The sequence below is a fragment of the Pundamilia nyererei genome, unplaced genomic scaffold (genome assembly GCF_000239375.1).
Source record: "Pundamilia nyererei isolate P.nyererei 1_Seehausen unplaced genomic scaffold, PunNye1.0 scaffold00011, whole genome shotgun sequence".
Taxonomy (NCBI): domain Eukaryota; kingdom Metazoa; phylum Chordata; class Actinopteri; order Cichliformes; family Cichlidae; genus Pundamilia; species Pundamilia nyererei.
Genome location: NW_005187412.1, coordinates 819,128 through 829,942, shown reverse-complemented (window position 1 = coordinate 829,942; position 10,815 = coordinate 819,128). Strand labels below are relative to the sequence as shown.

Below are 10,815 nucleotides of genomic sequence, written 5' to 3'. Positions count from 1 at the left end.
CACATGTGATAGCAGAACTGAGTTGGGCATGCACAGGATGAGTCACATCATTTGAAACTTAGCCCTGATTGGAGAAATTGAAAGTGTTACAACTGACCCATGTTACAACTATCCCCGGTCTCCCCTACGTGTTATGTTTGATTAATTTCTGACTTCTCTGAGGAGTCCAGTGTGGCCACTCAAATTTGGCAATAAAAACTGTTTTGTCAGTAACAGTTTGTTACTGAATTCAAATTATTATATGCCTGAAAAATAACAAGTACATTTTAACAGTTTCTACACAACTGTTAAATTCTTACATTTATTAACTTTGTCGTGCTACAAGCTTTATTATTAGTAGTAGTAGTAGTAGTAGTATTCTCTAAGCAGAAGAATGATCTTGCAGTTGGGTTTCACTGAACAATTCAAAAGAGAGCATCTAGAATCATATGGAGGAGCATTAGTGCATTAGGCATTGAAAGCATGTGAAGGCACCATCAATGCTTCACTTTCTGCTTGTATTTGGTAGTGGGAGATGTGCTCAATAGACACGTCTGTAATCTGTAGGTGTCACGTGTTAAAATCATTTGAGGAATTATAAAAGAAGAGGACAAAGGAGCCAAAATGTCAAAAATGAAAACAATGAATATTTGTTTCCACATTTTAAATGTTCTCTGTTAAATGTTCTATTTCAATTAGTAATATTATTAATAATATGAACAATAATGTAATTGACAATATTGTAATTAATTGGAAAGCTTTGCAAATCATTGCCACTGGTTTTGCATTTTGCACATCACAGTAAAAGGATTTTATTTTTCCATTTCTATATAGGAGAAAGAAAAAAAACAAGACAGAGTTTATTCCAAGTTTTGATGCCATTTGTCTCTTTGACACAAATCAGAAAGTAAAATTGTATATAATGGATGACATCGAGGCTGTAAACTTGTTATCCCATATTTTCAGAGCTCACATGGAGTGTATAAATAGACTCTTCCGACTGAGACACAATAGGGAGGCAGGTTCGGACATTTCTGCATGCTGGTCACAGCTGCACACTCCCTGGGACACAAACTCCAAATTTTCATTCATTCATACAGCTGTTCCATGAAGTGCTATTAAATAACTATCAGGAAAATCTATGTCAATCAAAGCAGTAACTTCACAAGTTAGATTTACCAGGCCTTGCTTCAAGAACACAAGTGTGCAGGTCAAAGCACAGCTGGTTGTGTTATCAAAGAATACGATTGCACGAGTTTTGGTGGCACCATAGGTAAATGAGGGCAGGAGGAGGCGGAAGCACTCCCATACTGAGAGATCGAGGGATGAGGGAACGTGTTTCTGGTGGTGGCACAGGGGGAAAGGGTTTAAATGATGAACAGCAGATATTCTAAGAGAGCAAATCAGATTTCTCACAATTATCTCTGCAAGCCTGACAGGCACCGGGGGTGGCAGAGGAACAATGAACTAGAGAACGCTGATTGGGTTATTTGTCCCATCTCATTCATGGCTGAGGGATTGTGAAGTGCCTCTCTGCAGGTGTAGTGCATGCTACAAACACCATACAGTAAGCAAAATTCCTGTTAGCCAAACACCGCCACTCACATTCATTGATGTTTAAAATGAAGGGTCTAAGTAAGCACACATTAGCCATTATTTTCAAATACTTGATGTAGTTTTTAGCTTCCCAACATTTTCTGGCCTTCTTTCATATAATGCGTCTTGTTTAGTGACAGGTCTGTGTAATCCACACAGATTGTGGGTCTGTGTCATCTTGATCAATTAAGCAAGACCTACCCTGAATACAGTTAGGTCTGTAACTGTTTGGTACACCGCCACAGTAGATTTTTCAATCAAAAAATCGAGGTAAAGTGCAGCCTTTCAGCTTTGAATCAACTTTTATTAAGTTTTTATACATTGCTTTCATTTTCAGAGGCTCAAAAGCAACTGAACAAAAGACAATAATCCTCAAATATAAGGATTTGTATCAATACTTGGATGAAAATCCTTTGCAGTGAGTTACTGCCTGAAGTCTAGAACACATGGGCATCCCCAAATGTCTCACTTGAGATGTTCTGCTAGGCCTGCACAGTTGCAGTTACCTTCAGGCGCTGCTTGTTCGTGAGTGTTTTTGTCATCGGGTTTGTCTTCGCTAACTGTAAAGCATGTTCTTTTAAGTTGGGATCAGGTGACGATTTTTTTTCCTCCTACAGTATGTTTCAGGTGATTATCCATCTGCACTGTGAAGCACTGAAATGTGAGCAGAGGGTAAAGGCCTGTGCACGCCACAGCTCATCCCACTAGTTCTATCAGCAGTTAGATCAATAAACAATAGTGACTTGATTCCACCAGCAGCCATACACGCCCATGCAATAAAAATTGCCTTAGTTTATATGATAGATAATGTGGCATGGTTCTTGTATCATTTTTATCCATTTCATTTATCATGAAATAACAAGGAAACAGGACTCACCTGACCTTTAAACTGTTAACCAGTCAAGTGTCTAATTTTTTTTGTGCCTCTAAAAATGGATTTGTTACCTTAAAAGTTAACGTAATGCTTTGCTAAACCCCTAAATTAAAGCAGAATGTTATTCACTTTGTTTGATTCAAAGCCCACTGTGGAGGTACAGTGGCAGAACTACAAAAAATGTGTCAGCCCAAAAACTAACCAACCAAATTATACGACACTCTCTTATGGCCCACGTTGCTCAAAGACTTTTGGTATTGAGGCTCACCATGAACACTGCCATGGTTTAAATGGATACCTGCATTTGACTGCTACTATCAGTAACAGGCTCTTCATTTAACAAAAAGCACAAAAACCTCAAGTGGAACAGACGACTGCTCTGAATGTTTTTTGGTACAAGAACAAAATCCAGAATTACACGTAAAGTCAACACTAAGCTATTACACAGATTCACAAAGCTGTTTCATCAAAATGATGCATCATTACAGAAAACAAAACTGTTACTTAATACTGTTGTGTTCAATTTTTAAACACAATTACTCCCGTTACAAACAGCACAGCAGTGTGCGATGTAAACAAAGTTCTGTCAAACTCGAACTTTTTGCATATATCTTAATGTCACACAATAATCAATCCCCAATTTATAAAATATTTCTGTATTTTAATACAGCATCACATTGAGCTTGGCACCAAATAAAGACTGATACAGTCGATACAACATGACAAGATTAGCGTAAAATGTTGACGCTTCTTAGAGAAGGATGTGTTGAAGCTGCAGCACACTGACAGCTCCTACAAAAAAAAAAAAAAAACATTTTTAGATTGAATCAGTTTCCAATTGTTTTGGTTTTTTTGCAAAAACAGATATACAGCATGATGTCTGCCTTACCTTTATATGCCATTTGGTGCTACATGGCACTTACCAGTTCCAGTTAAAGCTGTTGAGTTTGTTTGGGTTTTTTTAGGAAGTTTGCTCTTAGGTGAAGATGAAGGTTTTTTTTGGTTTGTTGAAATGGTCTTTTTTCAGCTCTTTTTTTGGCTGCTTTTTTTTTTCCCCACTGCCAATTGTTTTGTTTTTTCTTTTGGGAAACGGGGGAGGGATTTTTTTTTTTTTGGCAGCATGTTTTAGACCATTTCAATTCTTTATTTTTTTGTACAATCCAAAGTAAAGCAAAGAACTTAGAAGCCAAGCTTTCATACAAATCACTTAAACTCATTCATAAAATATTTACACACAAGCGTTTAAACCAGTCAACCTAACACTATTCTGCAAAAGCTACTGTCATTGGTTTAAATTATAACACAGCTTTTTTTTTATTTTTAGGAACTCAAAAAAATGTGTCTTTCAGTGATCAGCTGTCATATGTCCCAACAAACTAATTGTATTCTGTGAACCCAAATATGAAAAAAAAAAAAGGTCTACATTAAGAGCAATAAAAAAAAAAAATCAGCACTGTTGCATCTGGTATACACAATGAAATTCATTAAACTTGTACATGGTTTTTCTGCCAGTTACAGCAATTCTAGGGGAAAAAACACATCTAGCCAAAGTGAAATGTGTCTTGCTGATTTATAAGCAAGCATTGAAATCTTCTCTAAAGTTCCACTTGTCCTCCACACCAGTGTAACCAGAGGAAGAAAAGAAAACAAACAAACAAAAAAACATCTGAGTGAGCCTCATCTGCGCCAGGGGCGAGGCTCGTTGTCGTCTTCTTCCTCATCGTCGTCCGCCAGCAGCGCATCATCGCTTAGAGACTCTTCTGGGTACTGATAGGACAGAAGAAAAGAAACTGAGATTACTACACGTGCTTAAGAAGTGCAGAAAACTCCACAACACATCTGTTTCTTTCTAAAAAGGTCCTAAGACAAACTAAATTCTCCATCTGAGAGTAATCAAGGTATGAGGGGCTGTGCGAATTTCACTGACCAGCACTGTTATTGTGGCTGATCAGTGTGATCAGCCACAATATTAAAACCACAAACAGATAAAGTGAATCAACAATGATCATCTAGTGAAAATGCAATACTCTGATGGGAAACCCTGGGCAGTCAGAAGCGTGACATCTACAACAACATTTTTTCATCCCCAGAAACGTCCAAAATGATGTCAGCTGGGCCGAGGAGTGTTGGTATGGAATGGAAGAAATCCTGATCCACAAATTGCCATTGAATCTATTGCCAATGTAGCCCAGTGCCATGATGGGTTAAGTATGGGAGAGAGTAGGGGTGATGGGATGCAATATTAAGCAGCTGGTTTTAATATTTTGGCTGATCAGTACAATCCTAGTACAGTTCCTGCATTGATGTGTAAGAGCTCCCCCTTGTGGCTGTTAAATACAAGAAACATATTTGATAAGTTTTACTGAGATGAGCACATCTAAAAATGTCCTCACTAAAGAAACTATTTCCAAGTGGATTTAATAGCAGCATGAGGAAGAAATAAGTCTAATGCTCTCCTCGTGACTCACGTGTCAGAAAATCCCCCACACTGAATCAACAGTGCCAACACTAAGGCAAGGTGAGAAACATCCACAAACCTCATCTTCCTCAGGTTCTGCTTCGTCAGCATCCGCAGTAGTGAGAGTGGTGACAGGCTTATGCCAAGCCAGGCGCAAAGTCTGGTTATTAAATTTCACTCCGTGAAGAGCCGCCTGCAGGTGGACAACATAAAGCAGACAGAGGGGGGGCAGGTGTCAACACCAGGCTTAGCTGCTGGTCTTTGTGCCTTATCCTTGCTAATCCAAGGACGAGCCATAATGCAGAAAAAAATGAAACAGACATTTCACTGTTTGAATGTTAAAGTGCATCACCTGCTCTGCTTCCGCTCTCGTCTTGTACGTGATGACCGCGGACAGGTTAGCCTCATCAATCCGGCAATCTTCAATTTCTCCAAATTGCTACAGGATTGGGAAAGCAAAGCATTTTGGTCATTGAACAAACTAATACATCACAACAGTGAGGAAAATGTTCCTAACAAACCAGCAACGTGGCCTGCTGTTAACCTACAGTTGGTTTAAAATGCAGAGGAAGCAGTGTAGACAGTGTTAAGCTCACTGGAAATTATGAATATGGAATATTTTTTACACCTTATATAACACAGCTATATACTAAACAGTGTCAATATTTTTAATATCTTCTCTTAAATGTATTATTATGATTATCTTTAGATGAGCACTGTATGCTCACCAAACGTAAAACTTTAACATCCTGTCACTTTACACTGTTACACAGCACAGTGGCTGCTATCAAATGTCTGTTTTTTCCGTTTTAGGTTCACTTACAGCAAAGTGTGGTAGCAAATCTATGCGGTCTGCGTCGTTGAAACCAGAAATTTTCAGCGCTCTTGGTCGATGATCCACGACTGCGTGCAGCGGCACACCTCTTCCTCGCCCCCTAGAGCCCCTTCCCCGAGCCCTGACGGCACCGCGGCCCCGAGGATGGACACCCCGGCCCCGCCCTGGTGACAGCAGCCCCCGTTTAGCTGCCTGAAAGAAAACAATCAGAGCACATCAGAACACAGCTGGAGTGGAGATTATGTTTCATCATTTGAAATTCCAAGAACAAGTCTGCCCTCGAGTGGCGACTGTGCAAGCAGCATTTTTATACATGGTTTCAAGCTTGCCCTCTTTCTTTTTTTTTTTTTAATTCAATACCTCAATTTGCAGCTGGGTATATTTGATCTTCAACAGGGCTGTGTCCTCTCCAGCCTGAGTCTTCTTATACAGATCCAGCTGTGCATCCAGCAGTTCTTTCTGTGCCTGTGAGTGAAAGCAGATTTAATAAAAATAAATGCTGGCCATCAACTAGAATTTTAAATTAAAACAGAAAACAAGCAAATATATCAAGTGTGGGAGAATCTAACAGCAACAGCAAGTTACAACCATTTTCTGTGATATACTAGAAGAAAAAGGAGAGAAAAAACTCAATCACTGAAATCAAGATCAAATCAATAATAATCCATCAGGTTCTTATCAGTTGGCTTTTGTTTGACCATATCGGTGTATTTCTTCTTTTAGGTAACACTACCTGGGCCTTGCTTTTTGCTATCCGCAGTGGGTTGCTGTTGCTTGAGATTAATTTTATCTCCTCTTGCAGTTTGGTGATGCTCTTTGTTAACATGTCCAAAGTTTCCATGATCTTGGCTTTATCCTCTGCCTTCATTGATTTGTTCTTTTCAAGTTTGGATATCAGGAGCTGCGGCAGACATAAGCAGAGAAATACAAGTTTAACATTTGCTGATGTCTCCATATTTGAATAATTACTAAACACTTGAGGTGAAAATAAATTTTTTTAAAAAACATAATAATCTTACTCAAATCATCCAAATCTATGCAAATTAACACTGAGCAACAGAAGCCTTTATTCCTTCTGCATCTTACCTTTTGTGTCTCAATGTGCTTCTCCAATATTTCCTGCTTCTTCTTCCTCACATCTTGCTGCAGTTTTAGAGCTTCCTGTGTAATTAGAAATGGGGATTGGATACAGTTTTTTTGCTCGACTTATAAATCACTGTCCCTCCAAATTTCCATCCATTTCTCACCTGTTTCTTCTTCAAAGCTTCCTCTGAGGTCCTTTGTGCTGTCTTCAGGACAGCAGGATTGTACACAGTCTTTGTGAGTCCCATGGACGTTGAACACACCTGAAACTGAGAGAAAACAATTACATTTGCAAGAGAAGGAGAACATTTTAAAAGGGACGCAAAGACTTCTGAACACAGAGTGGAGACTTACTTTTTCAATTGGAGCTGCTGGTTTTGTACAGAAGCCTAGACGATCCTTCACTGACAGCTTAGTGGGATTCTGCACAAAAGGGGTGTGGGGAGGGGGTCAAAAAGGGGGGAAATGTTTATACAGACCTTGGGCAAATTTTGACAAGTACACGCAACAAAACACATCCTCAGCAAGACCGCCTACACACACCTGTGAGGCTGCACCGGATTCCTGACCGGGCCCTGAATTCTGGGGCAGCATGGGTCCCAGACGGTCTTTGACAGACTGCTTCAGGGAAGTGGCTGGAGGCTGCTGAAAAGCAAAGACGGTGTACAATTGTGAAATGGAAGGCATTTTAGCGGATAAATAGGCTGTCCCTCTTCCAGATTTGCCTCCGCTGCATTTATTTTTTTAGACAGCAAAACAAGTTCTTTGTGTTGTACGTGCAGAAATGACAGGTATTACAGCCGCCGAGTTTTCTACATTGCAAAAAGAGAGTCAAGAGAAGACAATGTGGCACAGTGTCTAGTTCTTGCAAAATATCAAAACATACTCTTAAAACAGGAAATACATTTCACACCTTAAAACATTAACATTGGCTGTGGTGTGTTCTTGTTTAAGCTGATGAAGTTAGAGGAACTTGTATTACTGTGAATCTGTAATCACAATGAATCCACTGGTTTGCAAGTGCCTCCTATTTTAAAGTGTGTAAAGATAACAGTCTGCAAAAGCGTGTTATGAGAGACGGCTGACTTTAACAGTGGCTACCTGTGGCTGTAACTGAGACTGGCCCTGGGCATCGTTTCCATCCTCACGAAACCAGTGTACCCTGATGAAACGGTTGTTGAGAACCGCCTCAGTGCTTTGCATGGCCCGCTTTGCCTCATCAGGAGAGGAAAACTGTATCAGTGCCCCCTCAGGGTCACTCTGGTAGGCCACCTGTAAAAACATTTAAAACCATTTTTAAAACAAACAGAGGACAACACATTACAATCTGAAAACCACGGTCACTCAAGGGGATAACAATGTGTGTGTGATGAGCTGTGGTCAGCTAAGTCACTCGCAAACAGCTTCACTCATGACACAGATTTATCTTCAGCTTTAGCTGAACTTACAGAAATATAGCAGCTTAAAGCCAATATCTGGATATTTGCCTTAACAGTAGCACATAGACACGATCAAAGTCAGTTTTCTTGCAAACAAACCTGATAACACAACGAGGGGCTTTATCGGACTCTGAAATTTTAACTCTTTACATCTTGAAAGCCGTAGTGAGTGGTTTCCGTTATACTTCAGGCCTCCTTATAAAACAAAATAATTCGGTGTGCATTAGAAGTTAGCGAGGGTAGTTTCTGCCTATGCTGCTTCCAGGAAACGTCTTGATTGATATATACTGAGGTGTCAAAACTTGTCGTTAAGGGTAGAGGGGAAGTTATCAAGTCATCTTTATGAGATAAACAGTCAATTCAACATTATTTGATTCCTAAACGGACACAAGAGCAGTTACATGGTGTTAGTTCCACCTGATCATCCCAAAAGTCATTATGTTTACCTTTTACTGTCCAATCCTTCAAAGCCTAAAACTACATCAATGTATTTTGTAAAAGAGTACGCAGTTGTTTTTGAAGATACCTTAGCAGTCAATCTCTAATTTTGACATGTGATATCTTTATTGATATTGCCTGTCAGATTTATGTTGGACCAGAGCTGTTGCAAATCATGTTACTCAAATAGCTTTATGGCATAATTTTATATTTTATTTCTAAAAGACAACCTAGAAGATTAATCTAAACCACTAGACAAACCATGTGTGACTCTTTAACCTTTTAATACCAGATCCATGCATGCATACTGTTCACACATCAATCACCAACTGAACAGCATATATGATTGCGCTATACTGTGGCTACACGTGTTAATAACCAACAACGATCAAAGCCGGGACATCCATATCCAGAAACTGACCTGCAGGTTGACGATGGTTCCAAACTTGCTGAAATGCTCGTTGAGTTTGCTGATGTTGTTGAGCTCGGGGGGAATTTGCCGAACAAGCAGCTTGGCGTTAGGAGTGAACTGAGCCCTTTTGTGGCTGCCTTGGTGGTTGGGTTTGTTAAAGTTGATTCTGAGCAGAGAGGAGAAAATTAACCAATTCACATGTGTCAAATTATACCCCTCTTTACATGTGCTGTTGTGTGAATGTGTGTGTGAATGGGTGGATGACTGAATGTGTAAAGCGCTTTGGGGTCCTTAGGGACTAGTAAAACGCTATGCAAATACAGGCCATTTACATACTATAGAAAAAATACAAACAAAAACAAAGTGTTTCTTACTTGTCAAACCAAGGTTTCTTGGTGGGCAGCCCTCCATCATGAGAGGGAGCGGGTCTCTTCCTCGAATCAGATTCCATGACAATTCTCATACTGTTGTTGGGAATCTTGTCTGCTGGAACAAAGACTGATAGGTTAATTTCTGAGACCAACACATGTGGCTCATAAAAGGAGAATACAAGTCTAGAGAAACACTTCTGATTGCAGTAGATGAAATGCACATATAACTGAGGACAGTCTTTTCAAAGTTCAAATGGTTTAAAATACCTCTGTGTGGCTGATCGACCTCCCCCATAGTGAGACCAATCAGGTTGGGTCTCTGGGCATTGACCCGGTGACGATAGATCTGCCTGGAAGTATTGGTGATGCTGGGGGCCTCGGGATTGTACACGTCTATGTCATAGTGATCTGATCAGCAGAGAGAGGATCATTTAGCTCATAAAATACTGGGGTAAAGTACAGCAACCAATTTATAAATCTAAAATTATATAGACTACATAAGAGATTAGAGACATTACCAGAGTTGAAGAGTGGCCTTGAGAGTGGTGGAAGCGAGGAGCGCATCCCAGAGGTGACAATGGTGGGAACGGAGCTGGTGATGGAATTGGGAGGACCATCCATGCCTGCTGGTTGCAGTGGAGGAAGAGGAGGAGGGGGACCTGTGCCAGATAAAGAAAGAGTTAACATCTTTGGTAGCCCTTTTCTGTAGCGATATATCACTTTGTAGTTTTAAGCATAAAGAATTTATTTGATGACTTAAAAAAGTCCCTAAACTTTAAAATTGCTTTAATGCTAATTCAACCTATTAGTACTTTTTAAAACCTTGAATCAAAGTGTCAGGAAAAAAGAGGAAATACAGCAATTATTATCTGAATCTCTACCTGCAATGGGTGGGAGGCTAGGTGGAAGGGCACCTGGAGGGGGCACAGGTGGCCGAAGGTTCACAGGTGGTGGGTTCATGAGAGGCGGTGGTGGTGGGAGGCCTGGGGGTGGTGGTGGCTCCACACCTGGAATTGGTGGAGGTTGGAAGGGCAACATACTGGGCAAATTGACATCCTCCACTACAACGGGATCACTTCCGTGATCGAAAGGACACAGATCCCCCTGCATGCAGAATCCCTTTTCTGCAAAAGGAAACAGAGCTATGTAGAACAAACAAATATACAACGTCCAAGAACAAAACAGAACACATTATATATATATATATTAGGGGTGCAACGATACACAAAATTCACGGTTCGGTTCGATACTTTGGTGTCACGGTTCGATATTTTTTCGATACAAAAAAAAATGTTCATGCCTTTTAATTTGTCATTTATTAAAATTATAA

At 40.0% G+C, this 10,815-nt stretch overlaps 1 protein-coding gene across 4 annotated transcripts in view; it reads right to left on the bottom strand.

The window, feature by feature from the left end:
• Positions 1 to 3,559: 3,559 nt before the first annotated feature.
• Positions 3,560 to 10,815, bottom strand: part of rbm26 (RNA binding motif protein 26) — a 10,284-nt gene continuing 3,028 nt past the window's right edge. For 2 of the 4 annotated variants that reach the window (XM_013908484.1, XM_005724163.1), the window contains 16 exons: positions 10,367 to 10,609; positions 10,004 to 10,144; positions 9,753 to 9,893; positions 9,489 to 9,600; positions 9,124 to 9,280; positions 7,927 to 8,097; positions 7,369 to 7,470; positions 7,180 to 7,248; positions 6,990 to 7,094; positions 6,829 to 6,903; positions 6,476 to 6,643; positions 6,103 to 6,207; positions 5,731 to 5,934; positions 5,260 to 5,346; positions 4,987 to 5,100; positions 3,560 to 4,216 (listed from right to left, as the gene is read on the bottom strand). In XM_013908484.1, the coding sequence (XP_013763938.1) occupies positions 4,127 to 4,216; positions 4,987 to 5,100; positions 5,260 to 5,346; positions 5,731 to 5,934; positions 6,103 to 6,207; positions 6,476 to 6,643; positions 6,829 to 6,903; positions 6,990 to 7,094; positions 7,180 to 7,248; positions 7,369 to 7,470; positions 7,927 to 8,097; positions 9,124 to 9,280; positions 9,489 to 9,600; positions 9,753 to 9,893; positions 10,004 to 10,144; positions 10,367 to 10,609 (2,084 nt within the window). In that variant the 3' untranslated portion in view covers positions 3,560 to 4,126. The remainder of the gene's footprint in view (positions 4,217 to 4,986; positions 5,101 to 5,259; positions 5,347 to 5,730; positions 5,935 to 6,102; positions 6,208 to 6,475; positions 6,644 to 6,828; positions 6,904 to 6,989; positions 7,095 to 7,179; positions 7,249 to 7,368; positions 7,471 to 7,926; positions 8,098 to 9,123; positions 9,281 to 9,488; positions 9,601 to 9,752; positions 9,894 to 10,003; positions 10,145 to 10,366; positions 10,610 to 10,815) is intronic. The other 2 variants (XM_013908486.1, XM_013908485.1) reach the window with 2 other exon arrangements.